We start from the raw sequence: 20932 nt of genomic DNA, 5'->3' as shown, positions 1-20932 counted from the left end.
AACATTACATCAAAGAACAATGAGGTGGGGTCACAAGGGGTCAAATATTGCAGATGCTGGGGTCTGTATGAAAAACAAAAAAACGGAAAAAAAAATTTTTTTTTGGCTGGAAATCACAGCAGGTCCGGCCGCATCTGTGTAGAGAGAACAAGCCAATGTCGACTCGAGTCTCTTCCCACGCATCCCCCACGATGACGGCATCGCTGCAACAGCCTCAGTACTCAACACCAACAACAGCCAATCTCCAGACGCCATCCTACAACTCATGCCATTTGCCTTCCTTATAGAAACATAGAAGATAGGAGGAGTAGGCCATTCGGCCCCTCGAGCCTGCGCCGCCATTTAATGAGATCATGGCTGATCATCCAAATTCAGTACCCTGTCCCTGCATTCTCCCCATATCCCTTGATCCCTTTAGCCTTAAGAAATACATCTAACTCCTTCTTGAATATATTTAATGAATTGGCCTCAACTGCCTTGTGTGGTAGAGAATTCCACAGGTTCACCACTCTCTGGGTGAAGAAATTCCTCCTCATCTCAGTCCTAAATGGCCTACCCCTTATCCTTAGACTGTGACCCCTGGTTCTGGAATCCCGGCCATCAGGAACATCCTTCCTGCATCTAGTCTGTCTAGTCCTGTTAGAATTTTGTAAGTTTCAATGAGATCCCCTCTCATTCTTCTAAACTCTAGCGAATATAAGTCCAATCGACGCAATCTCTCTTCATACGTCATTCCTGCCATCCCAGGTATCAGTCTGGCTAATCTTCGCTGCACTCTCTGCATGGCAAGAACATCCTTCCTCAGATAAGGTGACCAAAACTGCACACAATACTTAAGGTGTGGTCCCACCAAGGCCCTGTGCAACTGCAGCAAGACATCCTTGCTCCTGTATTCGAATCCTCTCGCTATGAAGGCCAACATACCATTTGCCTTCTTAACAGCCTGCTGCACCTGCATGCTTACCTTCAGCGACTGGTGCACAAGGACACCCAGGTCTCGTTGCACTTCACCTTTTCCCAATATATTGCCGTTCAGATAATAATCTGTCTTCCTGTTTTTGCCACCAAAGTGGATAACCTCACATTTATCCACATTATACTGCATTTGCCATGCATCTGCCCATTCACCCAACCTGTCCAAATCATACAGGAGTTTCTCTGCATCCTCCTCACAGCACACACGCCCACCTAGCTTTGTGTCGTCTGCAAACTTGGAGATATTACATCTAGTTCCCTCGTCTAAATCATTAATATATATTGTGAATAGCTGGGGTCCTAGCACCGATCCCTGCAGTACCCCACTAGTCACTGCCCGCCACTCGGAAAAAGACCCGTTTATTCCAACTCTTTGCTTCCTGTCTGCCAACCAGTTCTCTATCCAAATCAGTACCTTGCCCCCAATCCCGTGTGCTTTAACTTTGCACGCTAATCTCTTATGTGGGACCTTATCGAAAGCCTTCTGAAAGTCCAAATACACCACATCCACTGGTTCTCCCTGATCTATTCTGCCAGTTACATCCTCAGTTACATTGCTTGCTGTATCTGCATGCCAGCTCTCTGTGTTTCCTGTGCGAGGACACCGAAATCTCTCCGAACACCAACACTGAATAGCTTCTCACCATTTAAAAAATGTTTTGTTTCTCTGTTCTTTCTACGAAAGTGAATAACCTCACATTTCCCCACATTATACTCCATCTGCCACCTTATTGCCCACTCACTTAACCTATCTATAACCCCTTGCAGACTCTGTGTTCTCCTCATAGCTTACTGTCCCACCTAGCTTTGTATCATCAGCAAACTTGGATACATTATACTTGGTCCCTTCATCTAGGTCATTAATATAGATTGTAAATAGCTGAGGCCCCAACACTGATCCTTGCGGCACCCCACTAGTTACAGCCTGCCAACCTGAAAATGAACTGCTTATCCCGACTCTCTGTTTTCTGTCCATTAACCAATCCTCTATCCATGCTGACGAAGGGTCCTCGACCCGAAACGTTAACTCTGTTTCTCTCTCCATGTTGCTGCCTGACCTGCTGAGTGTTTCCAGCATTTTCTGTGGTTATCTCTCTCCATGCTAATACCTTACCCCCAACCCATGACCCTTATCTTGTGTAACAACCTTTTATGTGGCACCTTATCGAATGCCTTTTGGAAATCCAAATATTTTTTCCCTACCCATTGCTTTGACTCTTTTCCTGCTGTTATGTGAAGTTCTAACTTGCTCAGGAACATTCCAGATCCTCACTGGACCTGCAATCAGGCTCCTGCACTCGCTGAAAGTTGTTATCAAGCTCGGGAAACTTGATTAAAAAACAGATCTTTTATTCTTTGTACTTCGAGTCAAAATACGATTGGAAGAGGGGGGCAAAATTTCCTGCTCTCAAGCCCAACAATCGACTCAAGGTGGGACAGAGAGCCCATTCTCACACTCGGTGAGGAATCCCAGCAGATCACGATTTCCCACAAGCATTGACACGAGAAAACAATCTGTTTAATCTGGCAGGAATGTTTAGCCAGCGGTAACTGGAGTTATAGAGCGAGACCGAGCTCTGTAGCAGGGTGCGTGTGTGGGCTGGGCAGAGTGCCGCTCGGTTAGTCTTGCCCATCCCCCACTCCCTATCCCCACCATTGGCGGCCATGCCTTCAGCTGCCTGGGCCCTAAGCTCTGGAATTCCTTCCTTAAACCTCTCTCTCTTTTTTTTGTTCGTTTATGTGACGTGGGTGTCGCTGGTAAGGCCAGCATTTAATGCCCATCCCTAGTTGCCCTTGAGAATGTGGTGTTGAGCCACCTTCTTGAACCGCTGCAGTCCGTGTGGTGAAGGTGCTCCCACAGTGCCGTTAGGGAGGGAGTTCCAGGATTTTGACCCAGCGACGATGAACGAACGGCCGATATATTTCCAAGTCAGGATGGTGTGTGACGTGGAGGGGAACTTGGAGGTGGTGGTGTTCCCATGCGCCTGCTGCCCTTGTCCTTCTAGGTGGAAGAGGTCGTGGGTTTGGGAGGTGCTGCCGGAGAAGCCTTGGCGAGTTGCTGCAGTGCATCTTGTCGGGAGCTGAGTGATCTTGGCGGAACCAAAGCTGGGCATCAGTGAGCAGATTATTGGTGCGTAAGTGCCGCTTGATAGCACTGTCGATGACACCTTCCATCACTTTGCTGATGAGTGCGAGTAGACTGATGGGGCGGTAATTGGCTGGGTTGGATTTGTCCTGCTTTTTGTGGACAGGACATACCTGGGCAGTTTTCCACATTGTCGGATAGATGCCAGTGTTATATCTGTACTGGAACAGCTTGGCTAGAGGCGCGGCTAGTTCTGGAGCACAAGTCTTCAGCACGACAGCCGGGATGTTGTTGGGGCCCACAGCCTTTCCTGTGCTTTGTTAAAACCCTCCTTAAAACCTACCTCTTCGACCAAGCTTATGGTCACCTGTACCAGTATCTCCTTATGTGTCTTTGTGTCAATGTTTGTCTGATTTCCGCTCCTGTGAAGCACCTTGGGAGGTTTTACTAGTTACAGGCGCTATATAATTGCAGGTTGTAGTTTGTCATAAAGAAACAACAAGAACTCTGCAAGATGTTTTGAAGTGTCTGGGAGCTTCAGCAAACACAACCCCTCCCCTCCCCCTCTCCCCCTCCCCCTCTCCCCCTCCCTCCCATCCCCCTCTCCCTCTCCCCCTCACCCCATCCCCTCCCTCCCTCTCACTCTCTCCCCCTCCATCCCCCCTCCCCCTCACCCTCACCCTCCCACCCCCTTACCCCTCCCCCTCACCCTCACCCCCTTACCCCTCCCCACTCCCCCTCCCCCTCACCCCATCCCCTCCACCCTCCCTCCCCATCACCCTCCCCCCTTACCCTCTCCCCTCCCTCACCCTCACCCCTCCTTCCCTCCCCCTCCCTCTCTCCCTCCCTCCCCCATCCCCTCCCTCCCTCCCCCTCCCCATCCCCTCCCTCCCCCTCTCATCACTCCCCTTCCCCTCAATACCCTCCCCCACCCCATACTCCCCTCATCCCAAATATTCCCCCTCCCCCCACCTGCACCGTTCCCACACCCACCTCCCCTCCTACCCCCTCTTCCCCCCTCCCCCCCCACACACCCTGCACATTCCCCCTTCCTGAACGGCCTGGCTCTAATTTTAAGGTTCTGCCCCCTTGTTCTGGACTCCCCCCACCAGAGGAAATAGTTTCTCTCTCTCGACCCGATCAACTCCTTTAATCATCTTAAACACCTCGATTAGATCACCCTTTAATCTTCTAAACTCGTGGGAATATTTGTTAACTCACAAAAACTGAAGAAGCTGGGGTTGTTCTCCTTACAGCAAAGAAGGTTAATGAGAGAAACTGTTTCCCCTGACAGGAGGGTCGGTAACCAGAGGACACAGAGTGAAGGGAATTGGCAAAAGAACCAGAGGGGAGATGAGGAGAATGTTTTTACAGCGAGTTGTTGTGATCTGGAATGCGCTGCCTGAAAGGGCAGTGGAAGCAGATTCAATAGGAACTTTCAAAAGGGAATTGGAGAAATACTTGAAAAGGTAGAATTCACAGGGCTGTGGGGAAAGAGCAGGGAGTGGGACTAATTGGAGAGCTCTTTCAAAGAGCCGGCACAGGCACGATGGGCCGAATGGCCTCCTCCTGTGCTGAGAGATTTTCTGACTCTATTTCGATGGCTCAGTGAACACGGATTACAGGTTCTGAGCAGGATTGGAGATGAGAAGATGTTTTTCACCCACAGGCTACAGAAGGTGGAACAAACTCCCTTTTTAACAAAAAAGCACATTGTGAACCAGTTGGGTTTTTACAACAATCCGACAGCTTCGTGCTCACTTTTCCTGATCCCAGATTTGTATTTCCAGGTCTTGTTTTAAACTGAATTGAAATTCTCAACCTGCCTGGGTGGGATTTGAACTCGTTTTCTCTGGATTATTAGTCCAGCGACAGAACCACTACAATAGCCACGGGTTCACTGATGTCCTTTAGGGAAGGAAACCTGCCGTCCTTACCCGGTCTGGGCCTATATGTGACTCCAGTCCCGCAGCAACCTGGTTGACTCTGAACTGCCCTCTGAAGTGGCCGAGCGAGACCCTCAGTTTGTATCAAACCCGCTCCCCGCGGTTCAAGAAGGCGGCCCACCCCCACCTTCTCAGGGCAACTGGGGATGGGCAATAAATGCCGGCCGTGCCAGCGAGGCCCACATCCCCAGAGTGAATGAATATAAAAGAGGATTCTGGTAACTAAAGTCCGAGTACAGTTCCAGAACATTTTAACCTCCAGTAACTATTTTCGCCAGTGATGCTGTGTTTAATTCGTCGCAAAACTCTTGAGCTGCACAAGTTTCAACACTGAAATATTGGCAACGATTTCACTGAAAATCCCACTGCGGTAGAACAGGCTGTCGATTATAAACCTACTGTTGGAACTTGTTTGCAGGATCTGGGAAAACCAGTTAGGTTCAGGTAAAGAAACACTTGCATTTCTATAGCGCCTTTCACCAACTGAGGATGTCCCAAAGCGCTTCACAGCCAATGAAGTACTTTTTTGTAATGTAGGAAACGCGGCAGCCAATTTGCACACAGCAAGGTCCCACAAACAGCAATGAGATATTGACCATATAATCGGTTTTAGTGATGTTGGTTGAGGGATAAATATTGGCCCCAGGACACTGGGGAGAACTCCCCTGCTCGTCTTTGAATAAGTGTAAGAAGTCACACAACACCAGGTTATAGTCCAACAGTTTTATTTGAAATCACAAGCTTTCGGAGCGCTGCTCCTTCGTCAGGTGAAGTGGAGAGATGCATAAAGACACAGCTTATATAGTCAGAGAATAATGCCAGATGATTACAGGTAATCTTTCTAACTGCCATTTATCACACCTCGGCAGAGAGATAATCACAGCAATCAAAGGTGTGAATGGTGTCCAAACAGGTCAGTCAGGAAAACATTACATCAAAGAACAATGAGGTGGGGTCACAAGGGGTCAAATGTTGCAGATGCTGGGGTCTGTATGAGAAACAAAAAACAAACAAAAAACGATTTTTTTGCTGGAAATCACAGCAGGTCCGGCCGCATCTGTGTAGAAAGAACAAGCCAACGACGACTCGAGTCTGGATGACTCTACGTCAGGTGGGGTTACATGTAGCGTGACATGAACCCAAGATCCCGGTTGAGGCCATCTTCATGAGTGCGGAACTTGGCTATCAGTTTCTGCTCGACGATTTTGCGTTGCCGTGTGTCTCGAAGGCCGCCTTGGAGAATGCTTACCTGAAGATCGGAGGCTGAATGTCCTTGACTGCTGAAGTGTTCCCCGACTGGGAGGGAACACTCCTGCCTGGCGATTGTTGTGCGGTGTCCGTTCATCCATTGTCGCACTGTCTGCATGGTTTCGCTGATGTACCATGCTCCGGGGCATCCTTTCCTGCAACGTATGAGGTAGACAACGTTGGCCGAGTCACATGAGTATGTACCATGTACCTGGTGGGTGGTGTCCTCACGTGTGATGATGGTATCTGTGTTGATGATCTGGCATGTCTTGCAGAGGTTGCCGTGGCAGGGTTGTGTGGTGTCGTGGTCGCTGTTCTCCTGAAAGCTGGGTAATTTGCTGCGAACGATGGTCTGTTTGAGGTTAGGCGGCTGTTTGAAGGCGAGTAGTGGAGGCGTGGGGATGGCCTTAGCGAGGTGTTCGTTGTCATCGATGACATGTTGAAGGCTGTGAAGAACATGGCGTAGTTTCTCCGCTCCAGGGAAGTACTGGACGACGAAGGGTACTCTGTTGGTTGTGTCCCGTGTTTGTCTTCTGAGGAGGTCTATGTGATTTTTTGCTGTGGCCCGTCGGAACTGTCGATCGACGAGTCGAGCGCCATATCCCGTTCTTACGAGGGCATCTTTCAGCGTCTGTAGGTGTCCATCGCGTTCCTCCTCGTCTGAGCAGATCCTGTGTATTCGCAGGGTTTGTCCATAGGGGATGGCTTCTTTAACGTGGTTAGGGTGGAAGCTGGAGAAGTGGAGCATCCTGAGGTTGTCCGTGGGCTTGCGGTAGAGTGAAGTGCTGAGGTGTCTGTCTTTGATGGAGATTCGTGTGTCCAAGAATGAAACCGATTCTGAGGAGTAGTCCATGGTGAGTTTGATGGTGGGATGGAACTTGTTGATGTTATCGTGTAGTCTTTTCAGTGATTCTTCGCCGTGGGTCCATAGGAAGAAAATGTCGTCGATGTATCTGGTGTATAGCATTGGTTGGAGGTCCTGTGCAGCGAAGAAGTCTTGCTCGAACTTGTGCATGAAGGTGTTGGCATATTGGGGTGCGAATTTGGTCTCCATGGCTGTTCTGTGTGTTTGGTTAAAGAACTGGTTGTCAAAGGTGAAGACATTGTGGTCAAGGATGAAGCGGATGAGTTGTAGGATGGCGTCTGGAGTTTGGCTGTTGTTGGTGTTGAGTACTGAGGCTGTCGCAGCGATGCCGTCATTGTGGGGGATACTGGTGTAGAGTGCCGAGATGTCCATCGTGGCGAGGAGTGTTCCTGGTTCAACTGGTCCGTGGTGCTGAGTTTGTGTAAGAAGTCTGTAGTATCGCGACAGAAGCTGGGGGTTCCCTGTACGATGGGTTTCAGGATGCCGTCGACGTATCCAGAGAGGTTCTCACACAGGGTTCCATTGCATGATACGATAGGATGTCCGGGTGTGTTGGCTTTGTGTATCTTTGGGAGGCAGTAGAAGTCTCCCACGCGGGGAGTACGTGGGATGAGAGCACGTAGGATGCTTTGAAGGTCTGGATCGAAGGTCTTAATCAGTCTTTTGCTATCGTCTTAATCAGTCTGTTGAGTTGGTGGGTGTGTTCTTTGGTCGGATCTGTGGGTAACTGTCTGTAGTGTTCCTGGTTGTCCAGTTGTCGGTATGCTTCTTTGCAATAGTCCGTTCTGTTCTGTATGACGATGGCTCCTCCTTTGTCTTGATGGTTTGATGACGATGTTGCGGTTGGTCTTGAGAGCGTGGATGGCGTTGCGTTGTGCTCGGGTGACATTCTGGGCTGTCTTGTGAGTGCGGCTGATGAATCTGGCGTTGATGCATCTCCTTCAAAGCATCCTACATGCTCTCATCCCATGCTCCCTCAGTACTGGCCCTCAGACAGTGCAGCGGAGCTCCCTCAGTACTGCCCCTCCGACAGTGCAGCGGAGCTCCCTCAGCACTGCCCCTCCGACAGTGCGGCTCTCCCTCAGTACTGCCCCTCCAAGGGTGCAGTGGAGCTCCCTGAGCACTGCCCCTCCAACAGTGCGGCTCTCCCTCAACACTGCCCCTCCGAGAGTGCAGCGGAGCTCCCTCAGCACTGCCCCTCCGACAGTGCGGCTCTCCCTCAGTACTGCCCCTCCGACAGTGCAGCGCTCCCTCAGTACTGCCCCTCCGACAGTGCAGCACTCTCTCAATACTGCCCCTCCGACAGTGCAGCGCTCCCTCAGTACTGCCCCTCCGACAGTGCAGCGCTCCCTCAGTACTGCCCCTCCGACAGTGCAGCGCTCCCTCAGTACTGCCCCTCCGACAGTGCAGCGCTCCCTCAGTACTGCCCCTCCGACAGTGCAGTGCTCCCTCAGTACTGCCCCTCCGACAGTGCAGCGCTCCCTCAGTACTGCCCCTCCGACAGTGCAGCGCTCCCTCAGTACTGCCCCTCCGACAGTGCAGCGCTCCCTCAGTACCGCCCCTCCGACAGTGCAGCACTCCCTCAGTACTGCCCCTCCGACAGTGCGGCCCTCCCTCAGTACTGCCCCTGTGACAGTGCGGCCCTCCCTCAGTACTGCCCCTCCGACAGTGCAGCGCTCCCTCAGTACTGCCCCTCCGACAGTGCGACGCTCCCTCAGTACTGCCCCTCCGACAGTGCGGCGCTCCCTCAGTACTGCCCCTCCGACAGTGCGGCGCTCCCTCAGTACTGCCCCTCCGACAGTGCAGCGCTCCCTCAGTACTGCCCCTCCGACAGTGCGGCGCTCCCTCAGTACTGCCCCTCCGACAGTGCAGCGCTCCCTCAGTACTGCCCCTCCGACAGTGCAGCGCTCCCTCAGTACTGCACTGGGAGTGTCAGCCTAGATTTTGTGCTCAAGTCTCTGAAGTAGGGCTTGAAACCACGACCTTCTACATAAGAACAAAATAATTCGGAGCAGGAGTTGGCCATACAGCCCCTCAAGCTTGCTCTGCCATTCATTAAATCGTGGCTGATCTTTGACCTCAACTCCACTTTCTCGCCCGATCTCCGTATCCCTTGATTCCCCTAGAGTCCAACAATCTATCGAACTCAGCCTTGAATATACTCAACGACTGAGCCTCCACAGCCCTCTGGGGCAGAGAATTCCAAAGATTCACCACCCTCTGAGTGAAGAAATTCCTCCTCATCTCAGTCTTAAATGGCCGACCCCTTATCCTGAGACTATGCCCCCTAGTTCTAGACACTCCAGCCAGGGGGAAACAACCTCTCGGCATCTACCCTGTCAATCCCCCTCAGAATCTTGTATGTTCCAATGAGATCACCTCTCATTCTTCTAAACTCCAGAGAGTATCGGCCCATTCTACACAATCTCTCATCATAGGACAGCCCTCTCCTCCCAGGAATCAATCTAGTGAACGTTTGTTGCACCGCCTCCAAGGCAAGTATATCCTTCCTTAGATAAGGAGACCAAAACTGTGCACAGTACTCCAGGTGTGGTCTCACCAAGGCCCTGGACAATTGGAGCAAGACTTCCTTACTCTTATACACCAACCCCCTTGCAATAAAGGCCAACATGCCATTTGCCTTTCTGACTCAGTGTCGAGACTGCTATCCACTGAACCATGGCTGACACCTGTTAAATATAAATGACATTTCGAGCCATCAATCCACAAGTTACCAACACAAACACAGTCAGTGATTGGAGGATGGTTTTAGCAACAGAAAGTTGAACTCACCCGGGTCCAAGTGTTTACTGGGTCTCTTGTGTCCATTGAACCAATTCTGTATTAAAGAGCAGAAAAGAGAGAGAATTACACCGAGTGCCCAGCACAGAGACAGGCCATTCGGCCCCACTGCGCCGTGCCGGTGTTCCTGCTCCACTCCAGCCTCCTCCCGTCCTTCCTCCTCTCACCCTATCACCATATCCTTCTATTCCCTTCTCCCTCATGTGTTTATCCAGCTTCCCCTTCAATACATCTGTGCTCTTCGCCTCAACCACTCCCTGTGGGAGCGAGTTCCACATTCTCACCACTCTCTGGGTAAAGAAGGTTCTCCTGAATTACCGATGGGATTTATTAGTGATTGACTTATATTGATGGCCCCTGGTTCTGGTCTCCCCCACAGGTGACAACATCTTCTCTACGTCTACCCGATCAAACCCCTTCAGAATATTAAAGACCTCGATCAGGTCCCCCCTCAATCTTCTCTTTTCTAGAGAAAAGAGCCCCCGCCTGTTCAGCCTTTCCTGATAGTTATAACCTCGCAGTTCTGGGATCAGGATCTGCAGTATTTTATAAAACATTCTCTAAATATAGTTCATTCATTCATTTGAGGGTAATTTGAAATCCAAAAATTATTTGTTTTGAATATTTAATTATTACACAGCAAATAAAATTGTGTTTGCGCAGGATTTGACATTAATTATTACTGGCATCGCATTTTGTGCTCAGTGTCGCCCAAGTCCCGATCAGTGACCTCTCCACTCTGACCTTATCCAGCTCCAACAGATGCATCATCGGGAAGAGCAAAGCCGTTATCATCGGTCCCCGCCCCGCCACAAGCTCTGTTCCCTGGCCAACGGTTCCATCCCTCTCACTGGACACTGTCTGAGGCAGAACCAGGCTGTTCGCTACCTCAGTGTCCCATCTGACCCCGAGCTGAGCTTCCGACCCCATAATCCTCTCCATCACCAAGACCGCCTCTTTCCACCTCTACAACATCGCCCGTCTCTGCTCCGCCTCAACTCATCAGCTGCTGAAACCCTCATCCCTGCCTTTGTTATCTCCAGACTCAACTATTCCAACGCACTCCTGGCTGGCCTCCCACATTCCAACCTATGTAAACTAGAGCTCATCAAAAACCCTGCAGCCTGTGTCCTAACTCACACCAAGTCCCGTTCACTCATCACCTCTGTGCTCGCTGACCTACATTGACCCCCAGTTTAGCAACGCCTCGCTTTTCAAATTCTCATCCTAGTTTTCAAACCCCTCCATGGCCTCGCCCCTCCCTATCTCCGTAACCTCCTCCAGCCCTAAAACCCTCCGACATCTCTGCACTCCTCCAATTCTGGCCTCTTGTCCATCCCCGATTTTAATCGCCCCACCATTGGCGGCCGTGCCTTCAGCTGCCTGGGCCCTAAACCTCTCCGCCTCTCTCCCTCTCTCTCCTCCTTTAAGACGCTGCTAAAAACCTCCCTCTTTGACCCAGTTTTGGTCACCTGTCCTAATATCTCCTTCTGTGTCTCGAGGCCAATTGCCTGATTCACGCTCCTGTGAAGCGCCATGGGATGTTTTACTACATTAAAGGCGCTATATAAATGGAAGTTGTTGACACTTAATGAAGGAAGTTTGAAGTTTTGTAACTGAAACCCAAACATAACTGCTGCAAGAAAAAACATGTCAACATCTCGATGCATTTTTGATCAGAAAGCGCCCTCCCCGTTTAACCATTCACTGCTCCCCTCTGATCAAGTGTCCAAGCACAGAAAGGGAATGCATGCTGTGCAGGAGGAATTCAGCACAGCGAAAGACGGCAGAAAGCTACACACACACACATACAAAACCGGAGAAAGGAGCAACAACACTTACCCCCTGATTCGCTTGCCCAGAATCTGGAACAAGATTAAACATCGCATTAGCAAAGTTCCACAGCAAGACCAAACAGATTGCTGCCTCGCAGTCCCAGCGAGCCGGGGCTGGGTAACTGTTCTACCTGCGCGGAGACTGAGCGTCTGAAGGAGGGCCCAGAGTCTGTCCCTCCTACTGCATCACAGCAGCTGCCTGATTGGCCCTTTTCACTGCAGATGTTCATTCCTGTTTCCAAGCAGCAGGACACCTGGTGAGACCAGGACACATGGTGAGACCAGCAGAACACCCGGTGAGACCAGCAGGACACTCGGTGAGACCAGCAGGACACTCGGTGAGACCAGCAGGACACATGGTGAGACCAGCAGAACACCCAGTGAGACCAGCAGGACACCCGGTGAGACCAGCAGGACACTCGGTGAGACCAGCAGGACACCCGGTGAGGCCAACAGGACATGCGGTGAGACCAGCAGGACACCCGGTGAAACCAGCAGAATACCCGGTGAGACCAGCAGAACACCTGGTGAGACCAGCAGAACACCCGGGGAGACCAGCAGGTACACCCGGTGAAACCAGCAGGACACCCAGTGAGACCAGCAGGACACCCGGTGAGACCAGCAGGACACGCAGTGAGACCAGCAGGACACCCGGTGAGACCAGCAGGACACACGGTGAGACCACACGGTGAGACCAGCAGGACACACGGTGAGACCAGCAGGACACACGGTGAGACCAGCAGGACACCCGGTGAGACCAGCAGGACACCCGGTGAGACCAGCAGGACACCCGGTGAGACCAGCAGGACACACGGTGAAACCAGCAACAGTGGATCAGACTGTGCTGTCAGCTACCTGACAATTTAGGTAAAATACCAATGTGAGGATGTTTGGCTTTATCTCAGACACACTTCCTGCACACTGCCGGTTTTTAATATGTATACAGGAATGTAATGGGATGGATTAGAGTCATAGAGTTATACAGCACAGAAAGAGGCCCTTCGGCCCATCATGTCCGTGCCGGCCATCAAGCCCTGTCTATTCCAATCCAATTTTCCAGCACTTGGTCCATAGCCTTGTATGCTATGGAGTTTCAAGTGCTCATCTAAATGCTTCTTGAATGTTGTGAGGGTTCCTGCCTCTACCACCCTTTCAGGCAGTGAGTTCCAGATTCCAACCACCCTCTGGGTGAAAAAGTTTTTCCTCAAATCCCCTCTAAACCTCCTGCCCCTTACCTTGAAACTATTCCCCCCCTGGTTATTGAGCCCTCTACTAAGGGGAAAAGTTCCTTTCTATCTACCCTATCTATGCCCCTCATAATTTTGTACACCTCAATCAGGTCCTCCCTCAGCCTTCTCTGCTCTAAGGAAAACAACCCCAGCCTGTCCAGTCTCTCTGCATAGCTGAAGCGCTCCAGCCCAGGTAACATCCTGGTGAATCTCCTCTGCACCCTCTCCAATGCAATCACATCCTTCCTATAGTGTGGCGACCAGAACTGCACACAGTACTCCAGCTGTGGCCTTACCAGCGTTTTGTACAGCTCCATCATAACCTCCCTGCTCTTATATTGTATGCCTCAGCTAATGAAGGCAAGTATCCCATATGTCTTTTAAACCACCTTATCTACCTGTTAGTTTGGGGATTGATTCAGGGCTATGGGGAGAGTACGGGGCAGTAGGATTAGTTTTGGATTGATACAGGGCGATGGGGAGAGAGCGGGGCAGTGGGGTTAGTTTGGGGATTGATACAGGGCGATGGTGAGAGAGCGGGACAGTAGGATTAGTTTTGGATTGATACAGGGCTATGGGGAGAGAGCTGGGCAGTGGGATTAGTTTCGGATTGATACAGAGGTATGGGGAGAGAGCAGGGCAGTGGGATTAGTTTGGGATTGATACAGGGCAATGGGGAGAGAGCGGGGCAGTGGGATTAGTTTCAGATTGATACAGGACTGTCGGGAGAGAGCGGGGCAGTGGGATTAGTTTGGGAATTAAAACAGGACTGTGGGGAGAGAGCAGGACAGTGGGATTAGTTTGGGGATTGATACAGAGCTATGGGGAGAGAGCGGGGCACTGGGATTAGTTTGGGATTGATACAGAGCTATGGGGGGAGAGCGGGGCAGTGGGATTAGTTTGGGATTGATACAGAGCTATGGGGGGAGAGCGGGGCAGAGGGATTAGTTTGGGGATTGATACAGGACTGTGAGGAGAGAGCGGGGCAGTGGGATTAGTTTGCGATTGATACAGGGCTATGGGGAGAGAGCGGGGCAGTGGGATTAGTTTGGGGTTTCATACAGGGCTATGGGGAGAGAGCGGGGCAGTGGGATTAGTTTGGGGTTGATAAAGGGCTATGGGGAGAGAGCGGGGCAGTGGGATTAGGGATTGATACAGGGCTATGGGGAGAGAGCGGGGCAGTGGGATTAGGGATTGATACAGGGCTATGGGGAGAGAGCAGGGCAGTGGGATTAGTTTGGGATTGATACAGGGCTATGGGGAGAGAGCGGGGCAGTGGGATTAGTTGGGGATTGATACAGGGCTATGGGGAGAGAGCGGGGCAGTGGGATTAGTTGGGGACTGATACAGGGCTATGGGGAGAGAGCGGGGCAGTGGGATTAGTTGGGGACTGATACAATTTTATAATTTATGGATTATGGGCTACAATAACACAATAAAATATTTAAATATCGAACATTTTATCTGTCACCACATTTGGAGATTTGAGTTTGCAGTGATGTTGGTGTGAAGTTGTGAGGAAGCTCTCAGACTTTACCTGCAGTCACCATGCCACAGGTGTCAACTCTTCCTAAACATTCCTTGTGCGCCCCTGCTCCGCACCGAGTGCACAGGTATCCCTGGTAAAATATCCCCCTGAGGGAAGAACAGAATCGATGATTACAACTCTGCATTGCACCTTTACACCTCTCCCCCAGAGGGCAGTGGAGGCTCAGTCGTTGAGTATATTCAAGACAGAGAGCAACAGATTTTTGGATATTAAGGGAATCAAGGGATACGGGGATAGTGCAGGAAAGTGCAGATGAGGTCGAAGATCAGCCATGATCTCATTGAATGGTGGAGCAGGCTCGAGGGGCCGAATGGCCGACTCCTGCTCCTAGTTCGTACGTTCTTATTTACAACAACAACACTTTGCATTTATATAGCACCTTTAATGTAGTGAAACGTCCCGAGGCCCTTCACAGGAGCGTAAATCAGACAAAATTTGGCCTCAAGACACATAAGGAGATATTAGGACGGAACTTGGTCAAAGAGGTAGATTTTAATGAGTGCCTTAAAGGAGGAGAGGTGGAGAGGTTCAGGGAGGGAATTCCAGAGCTTGGGGCCCAGGCAGCTGAAGGCACGGCCGCCAATGGTGGGGTGAAGGGAGTGGGGGATGGACAAGAGGCCAGAATTGGAGGAGCGCAGAGATCTCGGAGGATTGTGGGGCTGGAGGAGGTTACAGAGATAGGGAGGGGCGAGGCCATGGAGGGGTTTGAAAACTAGGATGAGAATTTTAAAATTGAGGCGTTGCTAAGCTGGGGGTCAATGTAGGTCAGAGAGCACAGAGGGTGATGGGTGAACAGGACTGGGTGCGAGTTAGGACACGGGGCAGTGAGCACAGGGGTGTGGGGTGAACAGGACTGGGTGTGAGTTAGGACACGGGGCAGTGAGCACAGGGGTGATGGGTGAATGGGACTTGGTGTGAGTTAGGACACGGGGCAGTGAGCACAGGGGCGATGGGTGAACGGGACTGGGTGTGAGTTAGGACACGGGGCAGTGAGCACAGAGGTGATGGGTGAACGGGACTTGGTGTGAGTTAGGACACGGGGCAGTGAGCACAGGGGTGAGGGGTAAACGGGACTGGGTGTGAGTTAGGACACAGGGCAGTGAGCACAGGGGTGAGGGGTAAACGGGACTCGGTGCGAGTTAGGACATGGGGCAGTGAGCACAGGGGCGATGGGTGAACGGGACTGGGTGTGAGTTAGGACACGGGGCAGTGAGCACAGGGGCGATGGGTGAACGGGACTGGGTGTGAGTTAGGACACGGGGCAGTGAGCACGGGGGTGATGGGTGAACGGGACTGGGTGTGAGTTAGGACACGGGGTAGTGAGCACAGGGGTGATGGGTGAACGGGACTGGGTGTGAGTTAGGACACGGGGCAGTGAGCACAGGGGTGAGAGGTGAACGGGACTGGGTGTGAGTTAGGACACGGGGCAGTGAGCACAGGGGTGATGGGTGAACGGGACTGGGTGTGAGTTAGGACACGGGGCAGTGAGCACAGGGGTGATGGGTGAACGGGACTGGGTGTGAGTTAGGATGCGGGTCAGCTGAGTTTCGGACATTAGCAACCAACACAGACCTCAGGTCCTACACTGTCAGAGAAAGCAACCCAGACAACAAAAAATAGATTCCAGGGGACAGCAGGTGGGCTGAAGTCATCTCTGCCTCTCTCCGAGCCTGAGCATTTCCCTGCACCATCAACTCTCCGATTCCTTCCTTTAACCTCAGCCTCTGCTCCCATCCTTCCTACACCAATCCCAGGTATTCCAGCTCTGCGCTCTGTCTCGCACGTCTTTTTAGGAGAAACACCTTCAACCAGATCTCTCCCCGAACCCCAAACCCACCCCCCAAACCCCGACACCCCCGAATCCCGACACACCGAAACCCGACACCCCCCGAACCCCGACACCCCCCGAACCCCGACACCCCGAATCCCCCCGAACCGCGACGCCCCCGAACCGCGACGCCCCCGAACCCCGACGCCCCTGATGCCCCCGACACCCCCGAACCCCAACACCCCCGACAGCCCGACACCCCCGAACCCCAAAACCCCCGAACCCCGACACCCCCACACCCCCGAACCCCAAACCCCCCGAACCCCGACACCCCAAACCCCAACACCCCAACACTCCGAACCCCAACACCCCAAACCCCGACACCCCCGAATCCCGACACACCGAAACCCGACACCCCCCGAACCCCAAACCCACCCCCCAAACCCCGACACCCCCAAATCCCGACACACCGAAACCCGACACCCCCCGAACCCCGACACCCCCCGAACCCCGACACCCCGAATCCCCCCGAACCGCGACGCCCCCGAACCCCGACGCCCCCGACCCCCAACACCCGACACCCCCGAACCCCAAAACCCCCGAACCCCGACACCCCAAACCCCAACACCCCAACACTCTGAACCCCAACACCCCAAACCCCAACACCCCACAAACCCCAACACCCCCCGAAACCCCTGCCTCCTGCCCCCCAGCCCAAGAGCCAGCCCTGGGTGTCATTACCTGGTTTATTGTCATTTTACTCGGCTTCATTGCGAGTTACATAAGAACATAAAAAGAACATAAGAAGTAGGAGCAGGAGTAGGCCATATGGCCCTTCAGGCCTGCTCCGCCATTCAATAGGATCATGGCTGATCCGAACCTAGACTCACGTCCACTTCCCTGCCCTCTCCCCGTAACCCCTAATTCCCTTATCAGCTAGGAAACTCTCTATCTCCATTTTAAATTTATTTAATGTTGCAGCTTCCACAGCTCTCTGGGGTAGCAAATTCCATCGATTTACTACCCTCTAAGTGAAGAAGTTTCTCCTCATCTCAGTTTTGAAACGGCAGCCCCTTATTCTAAGATTATGCCCCCTAGCTCTAGTCTCACCCATCAGTGGAAACATCCTCCCCGCATCCACCCGATCAAGCCCCCTCACAATCTTATATGTTTCGATAAGATCGCCTCTCATTCTTCTGAACTCCAATGAGTAGAGGCCCAACCTACTCAACCTTTCCTCATACGGCAACCCCCTCATCTCCGGAATCAACCGAGTGAACCTTCTCTGAACTGCTCTGCTGTTGGGAGCTGGTTACCTGGTGATTGTTTTACTTTAACCAGGTTAAGGTAGCAGACATGAGCAAGGCTCTTTGCACAGCGAGCACGAGCAGTATCGCCCTCCCAGCCCTGGGCGGCTCACCTCAGCAGCATGTGGCAAGCCCTGCAGCAGGTAATCCCTTCGAAGCTGTGCATGGTGAAGGCATGGTTGTTGCTGTTTGCATTGTCAGGTCGAATGTTGGATCTACAAGAGAAGGAGAAAGAGAACCAGGTGTAATAGAGTGAGGACCCCAGCTACACAACTCCAAAACGGCCTGACCGACGGCAAGACCAATGGACTGACCCACCGATTGACCCACCGACTGACCCACCGATTGACCCACCGACTGACCCACCGACTGACCCACCGACTGACCAATGGACTGACCCACCGACTGACCCACCGACTGACCCACCGACTGACCCACCGACTGACCAATGGACTGACCCACCGACTGACCCACCGACTGACCCACCGACTGACCCACTGACTGACCAATGGACTGACCCACCGACTGACCAATGGACTGACCCAACGACTGACCCACCGACTGACCCACCGACTGACCCACCGACTGACCAATGGACTGACCCACCGACTGACCAATGGACTGACCCACCGACTGACCCACCGACTGACCCACCGACTGACCCACCGACTGACCAACGGCCAGACCCACCGACTGACCCACCGACTGACCCACCGACTGACCAACGGCCAGACCCACCGACTGACCCACCGACTGACCAACGGCCAGACCCACCGACTGACCCACCGACTGACCCACCGACTGACCCACCGACTGACCAACGGCCAGACCCACCGACTGACCCACCGACTGACCCACCGACTGACCAACGGCCAGACCCACCGACTGACCCACCGACTGACCAACGGCCAGACCCACTGACTGACCCACCGACTGACCCACCGACTGACCCACCGACTGACCCACCGACTGACCCACCGACTGACCAACGGCCAGACCCACTGACTGACCCACCGACTGACCCACCGACTGACCCACCGACTGACCCACCGACTGACCCACCGACTGACCCACCGACTGACCCACCGACTGACCAACGGCCAGACCCACCGACTGACCCACCGACTGACCCACCGACTGACCCACCGACTGACCAATGGCCAGACCCACCGACTGACCAATGGCCAGACCCACCGACTGACCCACCGACTGACCAACGGCCAGACATAGAAACATAGAAGATAGGAGCAGGAGTAGGCCATTCGGCCCCTCGAGCCTGCTTCGCCATTCAATGAGATAATGGCTGATCATCCAAATTCAGTACCCTGTCCCTGCTTTGTCCCCATACCCCTTGATCCCTTTAGCCTTAAGAAATATATCCAACTCCTTCTTGAATATATTTAATGAATTGGCATCAACTGCCTTGTGTGGTAAAGATTTCCACAGGTTTACCACTCTCTGGGTGAAGAAATTCCTCCTCATCTCTGTCCTAAATGGCTTACCCCTTATCCTTAGACTGTGACCCCTGGTTCTGGACTCCCCGACCATCGGGAACATCCTTCCTGCATCTAGTCTGTCTAGTCCTGTTAGAATTTAATAAGTTTTGATGAGATCCCCTCTCATTCTTCTAAACTCCAGCGAGTACAAGCCCAATTGACCCAATCTCTCCTCATACGTCATTCCTGCCATCCCAGGTATCAGCCTGGTGAATCTTCGCTGCACTCCTTCCATGGCAAGAACATCCTTCCTCAGATAAGGCGACCAAAACTGCACACAATACTCAAGGTGCGGTCTCACCAGGGCCCTGTACAACTGCAGCAAGACATCCTTGTTCCTGTACTCAAACCCTCTCGCTACGAAGGCCAACATACCATTTGACTTCTTAACCGCCTGCATGCTTACTTTCAGCGACTGGTGCACAAGGACACCCAGGTCTCATTGCACTTCCCCTTCTCCCAATCTATTGCCATTCAGATAATAATCTGCCTTCCTGCTTTTGACACCAAAGTGGATAATCTCGCATTTATCCAAGTTTTATTGCACCTGCCATGCTTCTGCCCAATCACCCAACCTGGCCAAATCATCCTGGAGTTTCTCGGCATCCTCCTCACAGCACACACGCCCACCCACATAACTATAAAAGCTCTTACAGTCAGTTTTATGTTCCATAGAAACATAGAAGATAGGAGCAGGAGTAGGCCATTCGGCCCCTCGAGCCTGCTCCGCCATTCAATGAGATCATGGCTGATCATTCAAATTCAGTACCCTGTCCCTGCCTTCTCCCCATATCCCTTGATCCCTTTAGCCTTCAGAAATATATCCAACTCTTTCTTGAATATATTTAATGAACTGGCCTCCACCGCCCTCTGTGGCAGAGAATTCCACAGGTTCACCACTCTCTGGGTAAAGAAATTCCTCCTCATTTCAGTCCTAAATGGCTTACCCCTTATCCTTAGACTATGACCCCTGGTTCTGGACTCCCCGACCATCGGGAACATCCTTCCTGCATCTAGTCTGTCCAGGCCTGACAGAATTTTATAGGTTTCGATGAGATCCCCTCTCAATCTTCTAAACTCCAGTGAGTATAAGCCCAATCGACGTAATCTCTCCTCATATGTCATTCCTGCCATCCCAGGTATCAGCCTGGTGAATCTTCGCTGCACTCCTTCCATGGCAAGAACGTCCTTCCTCAGATAAGGCGACCAAAACTGCACACAGTACTCAAGGTGTGGTCTCACCAAGGCCCTGCACAACTGTAGCAAGACATCCTTATTCCTGTACTCGAACCCTCTTGCTACGAAGGCCAACATACCATTTGCCTTCTTAACCGCCTGCTGCACCTGCTTGCTTACCTTCAGCGACTGGTGCACAAGCACACCCAGCTTTGTTTGCACTTCCCCTTCACCCAATCTATTGCCATTCAAATAATAATCTGCCTTCCTGTTTTTGCCTCCAAAGTGGATAACCTCACATTTATCCACATAGTGCATTTGCCATGTTTCTGCCCAATCACCTAACCTGTCCAAATCGTACTGGAGTTTCATGACATCCTCCTCACAGCATACCCTCCCACCCAGCTTTGTGTCATCTGCAAATTTGGAGATATTACATCCAATTCCCTCATCCAGATCATTAATATATATTGTGAACAGCTGGGGTCCTAGGACCAATCCTTGCGGTACCCCACTAGTCACTGCCTGCCACTCGGAAAACGACCCGTTTATTCCAACTCTTTGCTTTCTGTCCGCCAACCAGTTCTCTATCCAAGTCAATACCTTGCCCCCAATCCCATGTGCCTTAATTTCGCACGCTAATCTCTTAT

The 20932-nt window shown here is 52.1% G+C and overlaps 1 protein-coding gene across 4 annotated transcripts in view; it reads right to left on the bottom strand.

The window, feature by feature from the left end:
• Nucleotides 1-20932, bottom strand: part of LOC147122438 (guanine nucleotide exchange factor VAV3-like) — a 307623-nt gene that overhangs the window by 85172 nt on the left and 201519 nt on the right. For all 4 annotated transcript variants that reach the window (XR_015077746.1, XM_085983597.1, XM_085983596.1 and 1 more), the window contains exons 16-19: nt 17724-17825; nt 14524-14621; nt 11765-11787; nt 9914-9959 (exon numbers count right to left, since the gene is read on the bottom strand). Coding sequence is in view for 3 of the 4 variants with exons in the window: in XM_085983597.1 (XP_085839723.1) it covers nt 9914-9959; nt 11765-11787; nt 14524-14621; nt 17724-17825 (269 nt within the window). In the remaining variant the exon portion in view is untranslated. The remainder of the gene's footprint in view (nt 1-9913; nt 9960-11764; nt 11788-14523; nt 14622-17723; nt 17826-20932) is intronic.

Source organism: Somniosus microcephalus, chromosome 3 (genome assembly GCF_052327205.1).
Source record: "Somniosus microcephalus isolate GS21.2 chromosome 3, FLI_Smic_1.0, whole genome shotgun sequence".
In the NCBI taxonomy this organism is placed as follows: Eukaryota; Metazoa; Chordata; class Chondrichthyes; order Squaliformes; family Somniosidae; genus Somniosus; species Somniosus microcephalus.
This window is presented reverse-complemented; position numbering and strand designations above follow the sequence as displayed.